Source organism: Nerophis lumbriciformis, linkage group LG03 (assembly GCF_033978685.3).
Source record: "Nerophis lumbriciformis linkage group LG03, RoL_Nlum_v2.1, whole genome shotgun sequence".
NCBI lineage: Eukaryota > Metazoa > Chordata > Actinopteri > Syngnathiformes > Syngnathidae > Nerophis > Nerophis lumbriciformis.
The window spans coordinates 22,987,501-23,011,942 of NC_084550.2; the positions used below are offsets into that span (position 1 = coordinate 22,987,501).

Sequence of the window (24,442 nt, forward strand, 5' to 3'; positions counted from 1 at the left end):
TTTAAAGTATATTATGTTTATAAACTCAGGAAATACGTCCCTGGACACATGAGGACTTTGAATATGACCAATGTATGATCCTGTAACTACTTTGTATCGGATTGATACCTAAATTTGTGGTATCATCCAAAACTAATGTAAAGTATCAAACAGAAGAATAAGTGGTTATTACTTTTTAACAGAAGTGTAGATAGAACATGTTAAAAGAGAAAGTAAGCAGATATTAACAGTAAATGAACAAGTAGATTAATAATTCATTTTCTACCGCTTGTCCTTAATAATGTTGACAAAATAATAGGTAGATAAATGACACAAAATGTTACGGCATATGTCAGCAGACTAATTAGGAGTCTTTGTTTGTTTACTTACTACTAAAATACAAGTTGTCTTGTATGTTCACTATTTTATTTAAGGACTTAACTGCAATAATAAACATATGTTTAATGTACCCTAAGATTTTTTGTTAAAATAAAGCCAATAATGCAATTACCGAAGTACCGAAAAGTATTGAATATTGGTATCATTACAACACTACTCTCTGCAATAACGTCGGTATTATTAGCCTTCCGTTAAAGTGGACTAAACATTTTATTTTTTTTTGTTGCACTACTTCACATTAGAGATGTCCGGTAATATCGGACTTCCGATATTATCGGCCGATAAAGGCTTTAAAATGTAATATCGGAAATAATCGGTATTGGTTTCAAAATTATCGGTATCGGTTTCGAAAATTAAAATTCATGACTTTTTAAAACGCCGCTGTGTACACGGACGTAGGGAGAAGTACAGAGCTCCAATAAACCTTAAAGGCACTGCCTTTGCGTCACATAATATCGACGGCTTTTCACACACACAAGTGAATGCAAGGCATTGTTGGTCAACAGCCATACAGGTCACACTGAGGGTGGCCGTATAAACAACGCCAACACTGTTACAAATACGGGCCACACTGTGAACCCACACCAAACAAGAATGACAAACACATTTCGGGAGGACATCCGCACCGTAACACAACATAAACACAACAGAACAAATACCCAGAACCCCTTGCAGCACTAACTCTTCCGGGACGCTACAATATACACCCCCCGCTACCCCCTAACCCCCCCACCCCTCAACCCCGCCTACCTCAACCTCCTCATGCTTTCTCAGGGAGAGCATGTCCCAATTTCCAAGGTGCTGTTTTGAGGCATGTTAAAAACAATAATGCACTTTGTGACTTCAATAATAAATATGGCAGTGCCATGTTGGCATTTTTTTCCATAACTTGAGTAGATTTATTTTGGAAAACCTTGTTACGTTGTTTAATGCATCCAGCGGGGCGTCACAACAATCCATCCATCCATTTACTACCGCTTATTCCCTTCGGGGTCGCGGGGGGCGCTGGAGCCTATCTCAGCTACAATCGGGCGGAAGGCGGGGTACACCCTGGACTAGTCGCCACCTCATCGCAGGGCCAACACAGATAGACAGACAACATTCACACTCACATTCACACACTAGGGACCATTTAGTGTTGCCAATCAACCTATCCCCAGGTGCATGTCTTTGGAGGTGGGAGGAAGCCGGAGTACCCGGAGGGAACCCACGCAGTCTCGGGGAGAACATGCAAACTCCACACTGAAAGATCCCGAGGCCGGGATTGAACTCACGACTACTCAGGACCTTCGTATTGTGAGGCAGACGCACTAACCCCTCTTCCACTGTGCTGCCCTGCATCACAACAAAATTAGGCATAATAATGTGTTAATTCCACGACTGTATATATCGGTATCGGTTGATATCGGAATCGGTAATTAAGAGTTGGACAACATCGGAATATCGGCAAAAAAGCCATTATCGGACATCTCTACTTCATATTCAAGATAGCTATCTCCTCCATGTGTGTCCGAGCTAGATCTGCATTTAAAAATCGCCTTAAACATACGTAAACAACCGATAATTCGTCTTGTGTTTATTGATTCAGCATCGTCCATGTTCTAATCCTGATGCATCACAGAGTTTAATATTTTTTTTCCCTCACCTCTAGTACTGAAACTGGTGTTATGTCTAAGAACTTTATTTACAACAATCACACACGTGCGAGACAGCTTTGCAGCACAACATGACACACTGTCATGACTCTGCAGCCTAACAATATTATGTGTTCTGGCAAACTGCCTGGTCACCCCTCCTCCCTTTACATCGGCAGGGAGCATAAGGTAGAACTAATCTTTGAAGCAATCCGAGCCCATTAAAAGTGGCGGACCGCGAGCAGCACTTGCGGGCTCTCTTACCCGCAGCATATTCCTTGTTTTAACTCGTCGCCCTCAGTTCTGCGTGTTCATGTAGGGCAAGTGGTATCGCATTCCTCTTTTAAGGTTAAGGGAAGGGCTAAGGCGTGTATAGTCCTCGAAACTAAGTGTGGTGCCGACCACAATTGGGCTGAGCAGAAAGCACGTAAATGAAAGTAAATATAAACGTTATTCATTTTCACAGTAATGACACTGTTTTGTCAGGAATTAAATCATTTGCTACTCCACATAAATACTTTAAAAATGTACATCTGGCTTGTTAGAATGTTGTTTGTTTTATTACCGAAAATTCCGGACTATAAGCAGCTCATATTTTCCGACACTTTGAACCCTGTGGCTTAAAAAGCTGCTGCAGTCGGCGTCCTGCTGGAAGACCCATGACCTCTGACGGAGACCCAGCTTTCTGACAACGGGCCCTACATTATCCCGCCAAAACTCTTTGGTAGTCCTCAGATTTCATGATGTCATGCACACAGTCAAGGCATTTGGTACCAAAAGCAGCAAAGCAACCCCAAAACATCAGTGAACCTCCACCATGTTTGACTCATACCTTCCAACTTTTGAAATCAGAAAAACCTAGTAGCCAGGGTCCAGGGGCCGCAGGCCCCGGTAGGTCCAGGACAAAGTCCTGGTGGGGGGTTCAGATGGGCGAAGCCCCCCGACGCAAAATGATTATTAGCATTCAGACAGGTTAAAATGTTGCTAAAACCATCACTTTTCTATCAGTCACAGTGACTTTTCAAAACAAAAATATTACAGCAAAAATCATATGGGTTGATTGACATGTTTATTCTGTAAACTAACTTCAATAGTTTGAAATTATTTTGACAGTTAATGCCAGTTATCCTGTCATCTTTAAAAGAAACTCAGTGAAAATATGCAGTTCACCATGCAAATGTGTTTTGGTAAATAAAGTTATGATTGTAAATGTATTCAAAATCTTTTGACATTAACTTTATATGTTGAAACTTTCAACAACTTGAAAGAATAAGATTTTTGAGAATATTTGGTTCAATTTACACAATATAAATAAGACATGTCATTATTGATATTGCAGACATTATTGTAACAAGAAACTTCAGGTCGAAATTTTGGTTTATGGAAGAAATATAAATAAATATAAATATAAAACTTCATGACGACATTTTTCAAATTAATAAAGAGTAATAGAATAGTATGATAGTTATATGTTACTTGTTTTGAACATGTTATCGTTATCACGAATAAAAAGATATACTGTACACAGAAATTATTTTTGATTTGATTAAATGTTTATGTAATAAAAGATTTACTTAAAATTTTATGTTTTGTGAGTTTTTTTATGCTACGAACTGTACTTACCGGCGATGTAAACCGAAGGAGACATTTCCGTAATGAAAGCTGCAACACCCTTTTTAGATCCCATCATCACTGCAGCATTATCGGCAGCAAAGCAAACCAAATTCTGCCATGGAATTTCGTTTGAGTCTATTTCTTCCGCGAGTATTTTGTAAATGTTTTCGCCTGTGCTTTTTGTCCCAACGTGGTCTTTTACATCGCTAATTCCTCCGTGTCCGATCGAAAAATCTTGTCTGCACAAGGTGCAATTCGCGTAGTTTTCACCCTTTTTGGAACGGATATTTATTCCTGGATAGGCTTTTGAATATTCTTCACGGAATGACTGCAGTTTTCTTTTCGGTTTAAGACTCGTTTGCGATTTTTCTCCGGCTGATTCCATGATCGTTCGCTTGTTTGGAAACAATGGCAACTGGTGCCTCGTGCTTGGCAGCGGTGCTATAAATAGCCTCGCGCATGGCATTCGGAATGGCTCGATAGGAAGTTACGGGAAGCAGTGTTGATTGTCATTGTTGTTACGCGATTTCGTGAATAAAACGTTTAAAAAAAAAATTGTTTTAATTAATGAAAAAAACTATTTTTTATCACTGCAACCGTAACCCGGAATAGGTTGATGAAAACCGTACTAATTACGGGAAAACCGGAGTAGTTGGCAGGTATGTTGACTGTAGGCATGGTGTTCTTTTCTTTGAAGGCCTCATCTTGTTTTCTGTAAACAGTGTGATGTTTTACTACTTACGTATAAAATACTACACCGTCTAACTCCATCCTATCTTGCCGATTGTATTGTACCATATGTCCCGGCAAGAAATCTGCGTTCAAAGAACTCCGGCTTATTAGTGATTCCCAGAGCCCAAAAAAAGTCTGCGGGCTATAGAGCGTTTTCTATTGGGGCTCCAGTACAATGGAATGCCCTCCCGGTAACAATTAGAGATGCTACCTCAGTAGAAGCATTTAAGTCCCATCTTAAAACTCATTTGTATACTCTAGCCTTTAAATAGACCCCCTTTTTAGACCAGTTGACCTGCCGTTTCTTTTCTTTTCTCCTCTGCCCCCCTCTCCCTTGTGGAGGGGGGGAACAGATCCGGTGGCCATGGATGAAGCGCTGGCTGTCCAGAGTCGGGACCCGGGGTGGGCCGCTCGCCTGTGCATCGGTTGGGGACATCTCTGCACTGCTGACCCGTCTCAGCTCGGGCTGGTCTCCTGCTGGCCCCCACTATGGACTGGACTCTCACTATTATGTTAGATCCACTATGGACTGGACTCTTACTATTATGTTAGATCCACTATGGACTGGACTCTCACTATTATGTTAGATCCTCTATGGACTGGACTCTCACTATTATGTTAGATCCACTATGGACTGGACTTTCACAATATTACGCTAGACCCATTCGACATCCATTGCATCCGGTCTCATCTGCGGTCCTCTTCAAGGTTTCTCATTGTCATTCACATTGACATCCCACTGGGTTGTGAGTTTTTCCTTGCCCTTTTGTGGGCTCTGAACCGAGGATGTCGTCGTGGCTTGTGCAGCCCTTTGAGACACTTGTGATTTAGGGCTATATAAATAAATATTGATTGATTGATAAAAAGCCAGAGACGAAGAAAAAAACACAGACATAGCAATTCGTCAAGTTCATTTTCATCTATCGTTATATTATTTGACCTATTGACTTTTAGCCCAGGCCTACAATTGTTTGATTTTTTTAATGCCTCTGGACATCATATTTATTATTAGGGACCGAGTCCGTTTGGGACAGAGGACCCTATTGAATTTCTAGCGTTTTATTATTATATCTTTGAGCTGTAATTTGACCCCCTTAACATGCTTCAAAACTCACCAAATTGGACACACACGTCAGGACTGGCGAAAATTGCGATCTAATCAAAAAAACAAACCCCAAAACTCAAAATTGCGCCCTAGCGCCCTCTAGGGAGAAAACACAGACAAAACTGCCTGTAACTCCCAGTAGGAATGTCATAGAGACATGAAACAAAAACCTCTATGTAGGTCTCACTTAGACCTATATTTCATACACTGACAACCCCCAGCAAAAATCAACAAGAAGTTTGCAATTCCCCCTTCAAAACAAAAGTTGAGTAAAAACAGTCACCTTTTTTCAAACATTATCTCCTCTGAGCGTGTTTGTCGTGTCAAAGTTGAGTAAAAACAGTCACCTTTTTTCAAACATGATCTCCTCTGAGCGCATTTGTCGTGTCGGCTTCAAATTAGCACAGGAGAGAAATTGAACCCTTCTGATTAAAAGTTGATTAAAGAGTTTTAATTACTGCTCCGGTTTGGATTTCATGAGCCCTCAAAGTCGGTCCCGTCCATCGCTGCTTGCAGCTTTAATTTTTAATGTAATTTAAGGCCTTTATTTTAACAAAATCTATTTAATGAATTTTGCGGCTTATTAATGACCCACGCAAACCCTGTTGCTGTAGTTATTTGTCTTCAATCAGCACCAGTCAGGGCATTGATTGTGGTCAAGGTTAGACCAGTGAATTTTAATCTTAACCACTTGTCCATAACCCTCAGAAGCTTTAAATAAATGCATAAATCACTGCCTTACTGTATCCTTCCTTGGGAGCAATAGGTTACAAGCGGCTTTGCTTGTGCACTTAAACAATCCTACCACGTTTAAAGACAGAAAGCCTTGATTTGTTTATATCTATTGCAGAGGGTGTGTTTCTAGAGAGCGCCACATTCAGTCAAATGGTAAACTCCAGTGTGTACGGGTACTTCATTCCCGAGTTGTGCATTTTGCGGGTACTCACCACCGCTGAGCAGCTTCATGACCAGCCACAGTTCATCCTTTACCACAAAGGAGGTGTAGTAGGAGACGATGTTAGGGTGGTGGCACTGGCTCATCGCTTGAATCTCCTTCTGCAATGTCACAAGACGTGCAAGACAAGTTAGTAGCCATGCTTCAAGTAACATTTCATGCAGATAGGCGCGTGAGAGCAGAGTTACAACGCCATCTACAGCACATAGTTGGAACGGCATTTTACCTTTACAGTCTCAATAAAAAAGGTTAACGAGCGAGGGCAGCAGGTGGCGCTTGATCAATTTGTGTTGGTAGTAGGGCTCAACGATCATGGAAAAAATTATTTTGATTGATATTGAAATCACGATTAATAACACAATTAATTATTCACAAATTAAAAAAAAAAATCAACTTTAATTGTGGCGTTTATATGTTGTCAATATTCAGTGTTTTATCAATCATAGCTAATATTGTAAATCCCACATTCTTTATTTTCATGTACATTCTGGGCGTCTCATTCAGTAAAAAAACGTACAATTCCATTCCGTTTTTTAAGACGGTCTGTCATAACGTTTTTAGCATTCAATCAGACATTATTGTGAGGTTTTGTATTAGTGTTCCTAAAAATCAGATACACCAGCCCCCAGACACATTTCTTTCTCTAAATTTGCTCAAGAAACTGCAAGCACGTCGTTTTTATTCGATTGTATTACTAACTTTTATGATCATGAGAAGCCAACATCAAAATCTGGATTAAACATGTATTAATTGTGCAGCCTTAGATGGTACCAATTTATCTGTGGCGGGCCACCACCAACAAATGAATGCATGGGAAACACCGATATGTTTATTATCGTGGTAGGGATGGCAGCATGGTGGAAGAGGGGTTAGTGCGTCTGCCTCACAATACGAAGGTCCTGAGTAGTCGTGAGTTCAATCCCGGCCTCGTGATCTTTCTGTGTGGAGTTTGCATGTCCTCCCCGTGACTGCGTGGGTTTCCTCCGGGTACTCCGGCTTCCTCCCACCTCCAAAGACATGCACCTGGGGATAGGTTGATTGGCAACACTAAATGGTCCCTAGTGTGTGAATGTGAGTGTGAATGTTGTCTGTCTATCTGTGTTGGCCCTGCGATGAGGTGGCGACTTGTCCAGGGTGTACACCGCCTTCCGCCCGATTGTAGCTGAGATAGGCTCCAGCGCCCCCCGCGACCCCGAAGGGAATGAGCGGTAGAAAATGGATGGATGGATGGGATGCAATGATATGAAGATGTCATATCATGGTTACCATTGTTATTACGATATTGTTGAATGTGCTCAAAAAGTACTTTGTGTATTAACCAAGTTTTATGTAAAAAAATTAAAATAAAATAGACAATATACTTTATTGGCAGAAGAAACAAAAAATATTGTTCTGGCTTTTTAAAAGCTGGATTATTTTTAGTTGAGTGTTTAAATATTTTTAGCTTTTTCCCTTATAATTTGCAAAGGTTTTAACTAGAGATGTCGGCCGATAATATCGGCCTGCCGATATTATCGGCCGATAAATGCTTAAAATGTAATATCGGAAATTATCGGTATCGGTTTCAAAAAGTAAAATTAATGACTTTTTAAAATGCCGCTGTACGGAGCGGTACATATCCGGTAAAACACGGATGTAGGGAGAAGTATAGAGCAGGTGCTTCTCCCAGTCAGCAGCCCCTCCCCTCTCCCACATACAACACAGGAGTTGACGACTGCAGCATGAGAGGTTTACTGGCGACGCTTGATGACCTCATCAAACCGCCGCGAGCGAAGCATAACAACAACAAGAGTGTGTTGTTGCCGGTGCTGTAGCCGTGGCTAACAAGCGAGCTCGCTCGGTGACTGACTAACGACACCATGTCTATGGTTTGGGATGACTTTAAAGTGTCTCTGACGGATAAAAAACTGGCAATTTGCAATGACTGCAAAAAGTTGGTATGGCGAGGAGGAACCAAGACGTCTTCCTTTAATACGAGCAATTTGATCTCCCACCTCTTCAAGAATCATAAGGAGATACACGATGAATACAAGCGGAAGATGGATGTGAGCCCAGTTTATAATTTCCTGTTATACAGTATGCCAAGCAGTCTTGCACTAAATGAGGACTATGTTATTGTTTACTTTATTACTCTAGTATACTCTGGACTGAAGCTGTGTGCTTTCATTGTTTTTGTAGCTGTTGTTTTGAGGCATGTTTAAAAAAAATAAAAAGTAATGCACTTTGTGAAAGTCAAAGTATAGTATTTCCCATAGTCGTAGTGGGTATCAGGATTATCTCAGGGAGAGCATGTCCCAAATTCCGAGCTGCTGTTTTGAGGCATGTTAAAAAAAATAATGCACTTTGTGACTTCAATAATAAATATGGCAGTGCCATGTTGGCATTTTTTTTCCATAACTTGAGTTGATTTATTTTGGAAAACCTTGTTACATTGTTTAATGCATCCAGCGGGGCATCACAACAAAATTAGGCATAAAAATGTGTTAATTCCACGACTGTATTTATCGGTATTGGTTGATATCGGAATCGGTAATTAAAAGTTGGACAATATCGGAATGTCGGCAAAAAAGTCATTATCGGACATCTCTAGTTTTAGTGAAGTGAATTATATTTATATAGCGCTTTTCTCTAGTGACTCAAAGCGATTTACATAATTAAACCAAATATATCAGTTACATTTAAACCAGTGTGGGTGGCACTGGGAGCAGGTGGGTAAAGTGTCTTGCCCAAGGATACAACGGCAGTAACTAGGATGGCGGAAGCGGTAATCGAACCTGGAACCCTCAAGTTGCTGGCACGGCCGCTCTACCAACCGAGCTATACCAATTTTTCTTCGCTGACGACCAGAAAGCAAATAGTTTTGATTAAAAATGTGTTATGGCGCCACCTTTTGGACAGCCAGGTAAATGCCTACAAGTGTTTCCTGCTGTTATTTTGAGCCGGAAGTACAAGAGCCGTTCCGTCTTGTAATCGCCCATAGCGTCACCGTGGAGTTATTGAGTCTGTTTAGCTGATTGGAGAGCGAGCTTGTGAAGCTCGTGGGTCCATGAAAATGACTTCTGTTTTGTTAGATCGGCCGTTTTACTGCCGTGTTACAGACAATTAAGGTATATAAATAAACATAAAATATTTATGTTTAAATTAGAGATGTCCGATAATGCCGATATTATCAGCCGATAAATGCGTTAAAATGTAATATCGTAAATTATCGGTATCATTTTTTTTATTATCGGTATCATTTTTTTTTTTAAATCAACATAAAAAACACAAGATATACTTACAATTAGTGCACCAACCCAAAAAACCTTCCTCCCCCATTCATTCACACAAAAGGGTTGTTTCTTTCTGTTATTAATATTCTGGTTCCTACATTATATATCAATATACAGGTAAAAGCCAGTAAATTAGAATATTTTGAAAAACTTGATTTATTTCAGTAATTGCATTCAAAAGGTGTAACTTGTACATTATATTTATTCATTGCACACAGACTGATGCATTCAAATGTTTATTTAATTTAATTTTGATGATTTGAAGTGGCAACAAATGAAAATCCAAAATTCCGTGTGTCACAAAATTAGAATATTACTTAAGGCTAATACAAAAAAGGGATTTTTAGAAATGTTGGCCAACTGAAAAGTATGAAAATGAAAAATATGAGCATGTACAATACTCAATACTTGGTTGGAGCTCCTTTTGCCTCAATTACTGCGTTAATGCGGCGTGGCATGGAGTCGATGAGTTTCTGGCACTGCTCAGGTGTTATGAGAGCCCAGGTTGCTCTGATAGTGGCCTTCAACTCTTCTGCGTTTTTGGGTCTGGCATTCTGCATCTTCCTTTTCACAATACCCCACAGATTTTCTATGGGGCTAAGGTCAGGGGAGTTGGCGGGCCAATTTAGAACAGAAATACCATGGTCTGTAAACCAGGCACGGGTAGATTTTGCGCTGTGTGCAGGCGCCAAGTCCTGTTGGAACTTGAAATCTCCATCTCCATAGAGCAGGTCAGCAGCAGGAAGCATGAAGTGCTCTAAAACTTGCTGGTAGACGGCTGCGTTGACCCTGGATCTCAGGAAACAGAGTGGACCGACACCAGCAGATGACATGGCACCCCAAACCATCACTGATGGTGGAAACTTTACACTAGACTTCAGGCAACGTGGATCCTGTGCCTCTCATGTCTTCCTCCAGACTCTGGGACCTCGATTTCCAAAGGAATTTGCATGGTTGGGTGATGGTTTGGGGTGCCATGTCATCTGCTGATGTCGGTCCACTCTGTTTCCTGAGATCCAGGGTCAACGCAGCCGTCTACCAGCAAGTTTTAGAGCACTTCATGCTTCCTGCTGCTGACCTGCTCTATGGAGATGGAGATTTCAAGTTCCAACAGGACTTGGCGCCTGCACACAGCGCAAAATCTACCCGTGCGTGGTTTACGGACCATGGTATTTCTGTTCTAAATTGGCCCGCCAACTCCCCTGACCTTAGCCCCATAGAAAATCTGTGGGGTATTGTGAAAAGGAAGATGCAGAATGCCAGACCCAAAAACGCAGAAGAGTTGAAGGCCACTATCAGAGCAACCTGGGCTCTCATAACACCTGAGCAGTGCCAGAAACTCATCGACTCCATGCCACGCCGCATTAACGCAGTAATTGAGGCAAAAGGAGCTCCAACCAAGTATTGAGTATTGTACATGCTCATATTTTTCATTTTCATACTTTTCAGTTGGCCAACATTTCTAAAAATCCCTTTTTTGTATTAGCCTTAAGTAATATTCTAATTTTGTGACACACGGAATTTTGGATTTTCATTTGTTGCCACTTCAAATCATCAAAATTAAATTAAATAAACATTTGAATGCATCAGTCTGTGTGCAATGAATAAATATAATGTACAAGTTACACCTTTTGAATGCAATTACTGAAATAAATCAAGTTTTTCAAAATATTCTAATTTACTGGCTTTTACCTGTATATCAATGCAGTCTGCAAGGGATACAGTCCGTAAGCACACATGATTGTGCGTGCTGCTGGTCCACTAATAGTACTAACCTTTAACAGTTAATTTTACTCATTTTCATTAATTATTAGTTTCTATCTAACTGTTTTTATTTTGTTTTACTTTCTTTTTTAGTCAAGAATTTTTTTTTTTTAATTTATTTATCTTATTTTATTTTATTAATTTTTTTAAAAGTACCTTATCTTCACCATACCTGGTTGTCCAAATTAGGCATAATAATGTGTTCATTCCACGACTGTATGGATCGGTTGATATCGGTACCGGTAATTAAAGAGTTGGACAATATCGGAATATCGGCAAAAAGCTATTATCGGACATCCCTAGTTTAAATATTTTTAATGCTAATGTTTCCTGCATTGTGACGTCACATCGGGAAGCAATCCGCCATTTTCTCACTTTCGTCGGTGTGTTGTCGGAGGGTGTAACAACACGAACAGGGACAGATTCAAGTTGCACCAGTGGCCCAAAGATGTGAAAGTGGCAAGAAATTGGACGAAATTTGTTCAAAATACGAGGGTGTGGGGAAAGCCGACGAAATGGTCAGTCGTTTGTTCCGCACACTTTACCGACGAAAGCTATGCTACGACAGAGATGGCAAGAATGTGTGGATATCCTGCGACACTCAAAGCAGATGCATTTCCAACGATAAAGTCAAAGAAATCTGCCACCAGACCCCCATTGAATCTGCCGGAGTGTGAGCAATTCAGGGACAAAGGACCTCAGTAGCACGGCAAGCAATGGCGGCAGTTTGTTCCCGCAGACGAGCGAGCTAAACCCCCTGGATGTCTTGGCTCACACCGTCCCTTATGCCACCAAAGATGATCAAGAGAAGAATATCGACCCTAGCTTCCCTGGCCTGCTGACATCAACTCCAAAACTGGACAGATCAGCTTTCAGGAAAAGAGAGCGAATGAGGGTATGTCTACAGAATATATTAATTGATGAAAACTTTATTCATTACTCGCGGTTTTACGTAAATTATTATACATAAACTGTGTTTACCAATAATTTAGCTTAAAAACATTTATTTTTTTCAATCATTCGAGTACATTCGGGTAGTCTTGTGTAATGCAGTATTTTGTGTCTATTTAGGTATGGTTAACCTGAGTGCTGAAATCGTGGAAAAATATATGTTCTTAGCGCGCCTGAAATGGGCTGTCTGCACTCTCAAAGTGCATGTTGTTGCCAAATGTATTTCATATGCTGTAAACCTAGTTCATAGTTGTTAGTAATTATCTTATCAGACAGTGTTAAGCCGCTGAAATCCGAGTCTGAATCCAAGCTAATGTCGCTATACCTTGCTGTTTGTTTGTATTGGCATCACTGTGTGACGTCACAGGAAAATGGACGGGTGTATATAACGATAAATAAATAAATGATAAATGGGTTGTACTTGTATAGCGCTTTTCTACCTTCAAGGTACTCAAAGCGCTTTGACACTACTTCCACATTTACCCATTCACACACACATTCACACACTGATGGAGGGAGCTGCCATGCAAGGCGCTAACCAGCACCCATCAGGAGCAAGGGTGAAGTGTCTTGCTCAGGACACAACGGACATGACGAGGTTGGTACTAGGTGGGGATTGAACCAGGGACCCTCGGGTCGCGCACGGCCATTCTTCCACTGCGCCAACGATGGTTAAAATCAGGCACTTTGAAGCTTTTTTTTAGGGATATTGCGTGATGGGTAAAATTTTGAAAAAAACTTCGAAAAATAAAATAAGCCACTGGGAACTGATTTGTAATGGTTTTAACACTTTTTTTGTGATAATGTTCCCCTTTAACCACGGTTTACCATTCATAATTACATTGCTGTAATGCGTTTCATATTTTTGTCCCTGTTGTGCAGAGTAAAACAAAAACTATGACTACAAGTCCTAAATATGCCATCATTTTGCTAATGTTGAAAGGGGCCATGATATTCAGTCAGAGTCTGGGTGGGTATGTACAAAAAAATAATTGGTGTTATCCAAGTCATTCAAAGGGAATCATGTTGGCTATTAATAATATTAATTTAACTGGAATGCTAGTAAAAAGTTATCTGCTAGTGTGACTAATTAATACCATAAAATTGTGAAATATTATAAAGTAGATACAAATACCTTATAAGATGTGTTTTTATTTTTTATTACGCCCTCAAAATACTTCATGTGGTCTCGCTGTCAAGGTTTATTAGCCTTCCGCACTACCCAAACTATTTGACACCACTCTCCCATCAAACAGATACACACACCACAGATGTGAAATGTCACACACTCCACTCCGGTTTCTTACCAGCAGCTCATCCATGCTAGTCTGACATTTTTCAAGGTTGATGCGTTTTATGGCCACCTTCTCCTTCCTGGGCTTGCAGTAGGCTGCTTGGACCACCGCCGTGGCTCCACTGCCTGAGGAAAACAAAAAAGGTTTGAAGCAAAGCCATCCATATTCGCCGAAAATATGACTGGTATACATACTACTACATACTGTATGATCTACAATGCAGGGTTACCCCTACATGTAAGATCGTGGTGCCCCACCACGGCAAAATAAAAGCCAACACACCTTGAAATTGTTATTTTTTTACGTGAAAAAAATATACCGTATTTTTCGGACTATAAGTCGCAGTTTTTTTCATAGTTTGGCCGGGCTCCAGTGCAACTTATATATGTTTTTTTCCTTCTTTATTATGCATTTTCGGCAGGTGCGACTTATACTCCGGTGCGACTTATACTCCGAAAAATACGGTAGGTAATATTTTGTCTACTATTTACGCACTATTGGCCATAATTAGTTTACAACTCAAATAATATACACTCTATTGTCAAAAGTATTTGGCCACCTGCCTTGACTCACATATGAACTAGGGCTGCAACTAACGATTCATTTGATAATCGATTAATCTGTCGATTATTACATCCATTAATAATCGGATAAAAGAGACAAACTACATTTCTATCTATACTGGCACCATGTTCTTTCAACTTGCCAAATAAAACAAGGAAAATGCGACAAAAATGCACACTTTTGACACCCCTGCTATAGATAATAAAAAATTAAATCTGATAAATGTATCGATAAAAAGCAGAGCCTGACGACGCATGCGCGGTTATCATAACTCTCTCGCTTTCTCCCCCTCCCTCACGAATGTTGCTGCACGCACAATTTGTTGTGTTTTTAACCTTCTTAAAGGGGAACATAATCACCAGACCTATGTAAGCGTCAATATATACCTTGATGTTGCAGAAAAAAGACCATATATTTTTTTAACCGATTTCCGAACTCTAAATGGGTGAATTTTGGCGAATTAAACGCCTTTCTAATATTCGCTCTCGGAGCGATGACGTCACAACGTGACGTCGCATCGGGAAGCAATCCGCCATTTTCTCAAACACCGAGTCAAATCAGCTCTGTTATTTTCCGTTTTTTCGACTGTTTTCCGTACCTTGGAGACATCATGCCCCGTCGGTGTGTTGTCGGAGGGTGTAACAACACGAACAGGGACGGATTCAAGTTGCACCAGTGGCCCAAAGATGCAAAAGTGGCAAGAAATTGGACGTTTGTTCCGCACACTTTACCGACGAAAGCTATGCTACGACAGAGATGGCAAGAATGTGTGGATATCCTGCGACACTCAAAGCAGATGCATTTCCAACTGGACTGGACAGATCAGCTTTCAGGAAAAGAGAGCGGATGAGGGTATGTCTACAGAATATATTAATTGATGAAAATTGGGCTGTCTGCACTAGGGATGTCCCGATCCAGGTTTTTGCACTTCCGATCCGATACCGATATTGTTTTTGCACTTCCGATCCGATACCGACCGATACCGATACTGACCGATACTGGCCTATCCGAGCATGTATTAAAGTTTAAAGTTATTTAGCCTTAGTTGTCAGAATCATGTTGAAAAGGGTTTTAGTACTCTTGATAACAACTAGCCAGCTGAATTAGGGGAGTTTGAATAATACACAATGGTTGGTAACAAGAAACTGACCTGTTTATTCAAGGATAAACACAAAATAGACAAAATTATACATGACGAACAGAAATGGCATCATTGAACTAGGGCTGGGCGATATGGCCTTTTTTAAATATTGCGATATTTTAAGGCCATATTGCGAGACACGATATATATCTCGATATTTTGCCTTAGCCTTGAATGAACACTTGATGCATATAATCACAGCAGTATGATGATTCTATGTGTCTACATCTTCTTCATACTGCATTAATATATGCTACTTTAAAACTTTCATGCAGAGAAGGAAATGACAACTAAAAAAATCACTATTTTTTTCATACGGTGTTGATGTGGAAATGTTGCCTCGGCATTTTGATGGTGTGGGCGTGTGGCACCGAATGGAGATAAGCGTCTCGACAGACGTTACAATATTTGAACAATGATGACGAAAACGGTTTTCTCTGTCGTGTCTGTGTGTCGAAAATTGTTATGCGCTTATTTTTTTATTTGATTTTGTGCGTGGCATAGATTTGCCGTGCGCAGAGGACGCTTGAGCAGGCGCGCACCTTAGCGACTGCGCTAGCATCACAGCTAACGTTAGCCATGCTGCTACCTCTCTGCTGGGAGAGGGCGTATACGTATGTGACGTATGTCGTGACAGTATGTGACGTGTGTAAGAAGGTGCGTTCGCTGTCTGTAAGAGGGAGACACAGGAAAGAGTGAGAAGAGCCTGTCGTGTAATGCCAGCAGCTAAAAGCAACTGCGTGAGAATCCACAGACCTGTGGATGTGTTGAAGGTGTGCTGGAAAATGCGGAACGGAAATTAGGGAGCAGCAGAAAAGTGGAATGTATTATTTAAATCGGTGCGTTGGAAAAGACGGACCGGAGTTTTTTAAAAACTGGATCTGGATCGGCATTTTCCCATGCCTTGCCGATACGCATTTTTTTGCAAATATCGGCGGCCGATCCGATCCAAATATCAGATCGGGACATCCCTAGTCTGCACTCTCAAAGTGCATGTTGTTGCCAAATGTATTTCATATGCTGTAAACCTAGTTCATAGTTGTTAGTTTCCTTTAATGCCAAACAAACACATACCAATCGTTGGTTGGAAGGCGATCGCCGAATTCGTCCTCGCTTTCTCCCGTGTCGCTGGCTGTTGCGTCATTTTCGTCGGTTTCGCTTGCATACGGTTCAAACCGATATGGCTCAATAGCTTCAGTTTCTTTTTCAATTTCATTTTCGCTACCTGCCTCCACACTACAACCATCTGTTTCAATACATTCGTAATCTGTTGAATCGCTTAAGCCGCTGAAATCCGAGTCTGAATCCGAGCTAATGTCGCTATAGCTTGCTGTTCTTTCCACCATGTTTGTTTGTATTGGCATCACTGTGTGACGTCACAGGAAAATGGACAGGAGTATATAACGATGGTTAAAATCAGGCACTTTGAAGCTTTTTTTAGGGATATTGCGTGATGGGTAAAATTTTGAAAAAAACTTCGAAAAATAAAATAAGCCACTGGGAACTGATTTTTAATGGTTTTAACCCTTCTGAAATTGTGATAATGTTCCCCTTTAACCCTGAACGTACATTGAAAATACACGCAACCCTAACTCAAAATGCCGGACATTTGAGGCATTTAAGAAAGACCGCCCGACAGTCCCGCAAAAGAGGACATGTCCGGTGAAAAGAGGACGTATTGTCAGGAACTAGCCCGGTCGCTGACCGGTTTCACGTCCGGTGAAACCGATCGCTGCTAGTCCTCTTTTGCTAACATGCTAGCACCTAACGGGCTATGATAGACTAACTATACGTCCTCTTTTCACCGGACATGTCCTCTTTTGCGGAGCTGTCAGGGCGGAATTTCATTCTGATTCTGATAAATGCCTCAAATGTCCGGCATTTTGAGGATTGTTTACACAACGTGCAGCACGCTACTTAATATGTCCGTGTGAAAACTCGTTCGGTACACTTCCGCACCGAAACGAAACCCCCGTACCGAAACGGTTCGATACAAATACACACACCGTTACACCCTGTCGGAGGCAGATATTTACATATATCCGTATTTAAGTGTTACTTCTTTAATTTCATAATCATATTACAAAACAGCTAGTGTTTTTCTTCCAATTGTGGTCTTTTGGTTGTCTGCAAATACTGTGTGCTAACCTTGAGTGTGGAATGTAAGAAAGAGAGATACTCCTTCTTCTTATCTATTCTTATGTCCAGGTGCGGACGACAATGGGCATGTGTTTGGGCTGAAAAGACAAGACAGCGAGGGAGGGAGGGGGAGAGACTTTATAGAATAGAGGGTTTTCCATTTCGGGGGGAAGACCATCTTAGCTGCGCGATTGAATGTTCTATGCTGGACTGGTCTCAGTATGTTTACAAAGCTTTGCAAATATATTACAAAATACCTATTCTGTCTCTGGTGGTTCTTCTACTCAGCTTTAAGTGTCGTAAAGAGCTTGGGAGCGACCAGAGACTTGAATTCCCTGGGAGGAACAACTGGTCCAAACGCAACAATTTGGGGGCTCGTCCGGGACAACCCCTATTATTTTGATTATTGTTTCTCAGCTGTTTGTAAATGTTGCAGTTTATAAATAAAGGTTAAAAATAAAAATAAAAACGTAGCCTCTGCACATGTGCATAGCATAGATCCAACGAATCGATGACTAAATTAATCGCCAACTATTTTTATAATCGATTTTGTTGTTGCAGCCCTAATATGAACTTGAAGTGCCATCTCATTCCTAACCCATAGGGTTCAATATGATGTCTGTCCTTTTGCAGCTATTACAGCTTCGACTCTTCTGGGAAGGCTGTCCACACTATTTTATTTAAGGACAAACTTGAAATAAGAAACATATTTCAAGAGATTTTTTTGTCCAAATAAAGCCAGTTTACTTATTTACTCCTCCCACCCTCACCAAGGACTGCTTTCACTGCTGGACTCTAGAAAGAGGTTCCGCAGCCTCCACAGCAGAACCTCCAGGTTCTGTAACAGCTTCTTCTCCCAGGCCAGGGGTCGGCAACCTTTACCACTCAAAGAGCCATTTTGACCCGTTTCCACAAATTAAAGAAAACAATGGGAGCCACAAAACTCTTTTGAAATTTAAAATGAAATAACACCAGTGTTTCCCACACATTCATTTATTTGTGGCGGCCTGCCACGAAAGAATTACGTCCGCCACAAATGGATTTTTCGGCTTTTGACTCGCTCGACCGCTCATAAAAGCAATGGGACTGTCTGTGAATGTTGCTTGTAGTTACACCTCTGGTGCAGTAGGTGGCGGTAGCCTACTATGCATTGTAACTCCGCCAATAGCAAGAAGAAGAAGAAGAAGAAGAAGAAGAAGAGGGACGGACGGACGAACGGACGGACGGAATCAAAATACTCGCCGGTTACTTTTCATAATGATGGCGCTTCCTACGTTTCTACTTCAAACGTCCAAAAGCTGCTGAAAGCCTTGATCCAGGATGCCATGGGGAAAAAAACTTAAATGGTGCCTTTTGGCGACAGTTAGCAGCTTGGTGGCTCATAGTTGGCTAGCTAACGCTTGCTAGCGTGGTAGCATTGCTTCATTTTTACAGGTGTTATAGGTAGATAGTAGTGATGGGTCCGGCAACACCGATGCATGCGTCGAGCTCAAAGAGCGAAACCCTGTGTCGGTGCGCGTACCGCTTTTAGAAAGTCACGTGACCGATCATGAGCTGTTTTGGTCACGTGACCGATACGCGAACTGTGTCGCACTGACGCCTCCTCTGTGCCCTGTGAGCGGCTCTTTTCTACAGCCGGAGAAATAATAACTAAGAAGAGAAAGCGTCTAAAATTGAATACGTTGGAAAAACTGTTTTTTTTTAATAAAAATGTGTAAAAAAAATTAAATAATAATTTCCAGGTCCACAAGCATCCTCATTCACAACACGTTCTCTTAGATTTCCATGTTATGATACATGTTCACATTATTTATTGACTGTGTCTAAAAAAGACAAAAAATATATTTTTATATAAATGAAGTTATGAAATAATCCTAAATGAAATACAATGACTTGGTTTATATTATTGTCTATACTAGGTCAGTGGTTCTCAACCTTTTTTCAGCAATGTACCCCCTGTGATTTTTTTTTTAATTCAAGTACCCCCTAATCAGAGCAAAGCATTTTTGGTTGAAAAAAAAAAGATAAAGAAGTAAAATACAGCACTATGTCATCAGTTTCTGATTTATTAAATTGTATAACAGTGCAAAATATTGCTAATTTGTAGTGGTCTTTCTTGAACTATTTGGGAAAAAAGATATGAAAATAACTAAAAACTTGTTGAAAAATAAACAAGTGATTCAATTATAAATAAAGATTTCTACACATAGAAGTAATCATCAACTTAAAGTGCCCTCTTTGGGGATTGTATTAGAGATCCATCTGGATTCATCAACTTAATTCTAAACATTTCTTCACAAAAAAAAAAATCTTTAACATCAATATTCATGGAACATGTCCACAAAAAATCTAGCTGTCAACACTGAATATTGCATTGTTGCATTTCTTTTCACAGTTCTTTTTGACAGACATTTTAGTGACAAACCTGAGCTTGTGCTTCACTGAGTTTATGAACTTACATTCATATTTTGTTGAAGTATTATTCAATAAATATATTTATAAAGGATTTTTGAATTGTTGCTATTTTTAGAATATTTTTTAAAAATCTCACGTACCCCTTTGTATACCTTCAAGTACCCCCAGGGGTTCGCGTACCCCCATTTGAGAACCACTGTACTAGGTCATAAAATCAGTGTCAGTTGAGTCGGTCCATAGGTTGCCTGTAGGGATTTTTAATGTCCAGCAGATGTCAGTATTTAGTGACACAGTATCGACACAGTATCAATACAGTTTTGCAATGTGTCGAAACGCTTCATGACGCCTCATCAACCCATCACTAGTAGATAGGTTATAGCTGCATCGCTCGCGGCTCGTCATATATTTAACGTTAATCCGTGATTTCACCGAGCGTTTCACTGACGGTGAGCAGCCTGACGCTGCTTCATTAACACCGCCGCTGTTTGACTCGTGGCAGACGCACGTAGTAACAGTCACGTGTTACAATACCGACGAGCTAACGTGTCCAGGTTATAACCATGTTGTCAATAAACACACATGGACTGAAGCTAAATTGTCCACTGTCCACTGCAGCATGTGAATGCAATGAAAATAATAAAATCTGAGCCAACCAGCTGTTAAAATGTTGTCCAGGTTAATGTTTTGGCCATTAAAGGCCCTTCATTTCAAGATTTCAACTGTGATCGGGCCCCCTTAGTTCCAGTGAAAGGAACTTTGAATGCTCCAGGATACCAATACAATCGTGTGGGAACAGTTTGGAGCGGGCCCCTTTCCTCTTTCAACATGACCAGTGCACAAAGCAAGGTCCACAAAGACATGGATGACAGAGTCTGGTGTGGGTGAACTTGACTGGCCTGCACAGAGTCCTGACCTGAACCCGACAGAGCACCTTTGGGATGAATTAGAACGGAGGCCGAGAGCCAGGCCTTCTCGACCAACAACAGTGTGTGTGACCTCACCAAATGCGCTTTTGGAAGAATTATGGAAAATTACTATAAACACACTCCGCAACCTTGTGGACAGCCTTCCCAGGAGAGTTGACGCTGTAATAGCTGCAAAAGGTGGACCGACATCATATTGAACCCTATGGGTTAGGGCTGTTTGTCAGGAGTTGGGCTTGGCCCCTTAGTTCCAGTGAAAGGAACTTTGAACAATTTTTGGACTATTCCATGCTCCCAACCTTCTGGGAACAGTTTGGAATGGGCCCCTTCCTCTTCCAACATGACTGTGCACCAGTGCACAAAGCAAGGTCCATAAAGACATGGATGACAGAGTCTGGTGTGGGTGAACTTGACTGGCCTGCACAGAGTCCTGACCTGGACCCGACAGAACACCTTTGGGATGAATTACAAACCCTGTTTCCATATGAGTTGGGAAATTGTGTTAGATGTAAATATAAACGGAATACAATGATTTGCAAATCATTTTCAACCCATATTCAGTTGAATATGCTACAAAGACAACATATTTGATGTTCAAACTGATAAACTTTTTTTTTTGTTGCAAATAATCATTAACTTTAGAATTTGATGCCAGCAACACGTGACAAAGAAGTTGGGAAAGGTGGCAATAAATACTGATAAAGTTAAGGAATGCTCATCAAACACTTAATTGGAACATCCCACAGGTGAACAGGCAAATTGGGAACAGGTGGGTGCCATGATTGGGTATAAAAGTAGATTGCATGAAATGCTCACTCATTCACAAACAAGGATGGGGCGAGGGTCACCACTTTGTCAACAAATGTGTGAGCAAATTGTTGAACAGTTTAAGAAAAAACTTTCTCAACCAGCTATTGCAAGGAATTTAGGGATTTCACCATCTACGGTCCGTAATATCATCAAAGGGTTCAGAGAATCTGGAGAAATCACTGCACGTAAGCAGCTAAGCCCATGACCTTCGATCCCTCAGGCTGTACTGCATCAACAAGCGACATCAGTGTGTAAAGGATATCACCACATGGGCTCAGGAACACTTCAGAAACCCACTGTCAGAAACTACAATTGTTCACTACATCTGTAAGTGCAAGTTAAAACTCTCCTATGCAAGGCGAAAACCGTTTATCAACAACACCCAGAAATGCCGTCGGCTTCACTGGGCCTGAGCTCATCTAAGATGGACTGATGCAAAGTGGAAAAGTGTTCTGTGGTCTGACGAGTCCACATTTCAAATTGTTTTTGGAAACTGTGGACGTCGTGTCCTCCGGACCAAAGAGGAAAAGAACCATCCGGATTGTTATAGGCGCAAAGTTGAAAAGCCAGCATCTGTGATGGTATGGGGGTGTATTAGTGCCCAAGACGTGGGTAACTTACACATCTGTGAAGGCGCCATTAATGCTGAAAGGTACATACAGGTTTTGGAGCAACATATGTTGCCATCCAAGCAACGTTACCATGGACGCCCCTGCTTATTTCAGCAAGACAATGCCAAGCCACGTGTTACATCAACGTGGCTTCATAGTAAAAGAGTGCGGGTACTAGACTGGATGTCTGTAGTACAGACCTGTCTCCCACTGAAAATGTGTGGCGCATTATGAAGCCTAAAATACCACAACGGAGACCCCCGGACTGTTGAACAACTTAAGCTGTACATCAAGCAAGAATGGGAAATAATTCCACCTGAGAAGCTTAAAAAATGTGTCTCCTCAGTTCCCAAACATTTAATGAGTGTTGTTAAAAGGAAAGGCCATGTAACACAGTGGTGAACATGCCCTTTCCCAACTACTTTGGCACGTGTTGCAGCCATGAAATTCTAAGTTAATTATTATTTGCAAAAAAAAGTTTGACCATCGAATATCTTGTCTTTGTAGTGCATTCAACTGAATATGGGTTGAAAAGGATTTGCAAATCATTGTATTCCATTTATATTTACATCTAACACAATTTCCCAACTCATATGGAAACGGGGTTTGTAGAACGGACACCGAGAGCCAGGCCTCCTCGACCAACCTCACCAAATGCGGGGGGAAAACACACTCCGCGACCTTGTGGACAGCCTTCCCAGGAGAGTTGGGGAGAGAGTGGACCGAAATCATGTTAAACCCTATGAGTTAGGAATGGGATGGCACTTCAAGTTCATATGCGAGTCAAGCAAGGCAGGTGGCCAAATACTTTTGGCAATATAGTGAATAACTCAGCATTATTATCTTTAAAACAAAATATGCAGGTGTGTCTGCATGCTATTATAATGAAGCATACAACATTTGTATCAGTGGTGTTGTCTGGACGTGTATAAAATAAAGTAAGTGTACTTAAAGAAGTGTACTTAGGGCACCACCCACTCCTGAGATCTAGTGCACTGACGGCTACGTGAACGAGCCCCTTTTAGCTTCTTGGGCGAATTCCTTCCAAACTGTCTCGGGGCCATGTTGTCAAAACTGGCCGGGCCCCCCGAGTTGTAAACATTCGACCGTGGAAAACGACGCGTCGCGGCCGGCCTTCGGCGTGCGAGTTCCACGCAAACCCCACTCGGGGCTAGCGCAGTTAGCATCGCGGAAGGCTAGCCAGGCTAACGTTAGCAAGCGGGGCTACTAACCGATCACCTCGTTGAGAACGTAGTCGTCCCGGTCGATGGTCCAGGACTGCGAGGACTGCTCGTCGGTCATAACGTCGTTCGTCGGGACGTTCAAGCAGGGGTTAGTTTTGTTGTTTTTTTCTTTCCCCAAGGTGTTGGCTGAATTATCGCGCTGGGGGTTTTACTCCATTCGGCACCGACTGCGGCTGTTCCGCGACAAATGCTGCTCGCCTCTGTCAACACAACTTTTACGCGCCACTGACGTAAGGCGTGACGTCATCGCGCGTCAGAGGGAACAAAGAGGCCGCCATCTTGGGTGTACGGTACGTGGTACGCTCGTGGTTCCGGGGCGTGTTCGAGGGATTGGAAACGAAAGCATAGGCATCTTCTAAGGGTAGGCAGCATCGACTTCTACTGCCTACTGGCACTGACGAGACGCGTGGCCGCCATCTTGGAGTGGTGATCCGCTCCACTCAGGGCAATTCATTTGGCAGGAGCAAATTTAATTCATCTTACCTCACTGAATACCACTGATTTTCACGCGTTTTTTTTCTCATACGTGTATCTATGATAAAGGACACATGTTTTGGCGTGTTTTATTCATACTTGCCAACCTTGAGACCTCCGATTTCGGGAGGTGGGGGGAGGGGGTAGGCGTTGTTGGGGGCGTGGCTAAAAGGGGAGGAGTATATTTACAGCTAGAATTCACCAAGTCAAGTATTTCATATATATATATATATATATATATATATATATATATATATATATATATATAGGAAATACTTGACGTTCAGTGAATTCTAGCTATATATATATATATATATATTTTATATATATATATATATATATATATATATATATATATATATATATTTTATATATATATATATATATATATATATATATATATATATATATATATATATAT

General features: G+C 41.2%; 1 protein-coding gene across 1 annotated transcript in view; it reads right to left on the bottom strand.

Annotated features, from left to right (window-relative positions):
• LOC133581472 (serine/threonine-protein kinase OSR1-like) overlaps nt 1–23,770 on the bottom strand; it is a 64,649-nt gene extending 40,879 nt beyond the window's left edge. The window contains exons 1-3 of the mRNA XM_061935491.1: nt 23,536–23,770; nt 13,713–13,825; nt 6,411–6,519 (exon numbers count right to left, since the gene is read on the bottom strand). Of these exons, the coding sequence (XP_061791475.1) occupies nt 6,411–6,519; nt 13,713–13,825; nt 23,536–23,605 (292 nt within the window). The 5' untranslated portion in view covers nt 23,606–23,770. The remainder of the gene's footprint in view (nt 1–6,410; nt 6,520–13,712; nt 13,826–23,535) is intronic.
• Nucleotides 23,771–24,442: the final 672 nt, after the last annotated feature.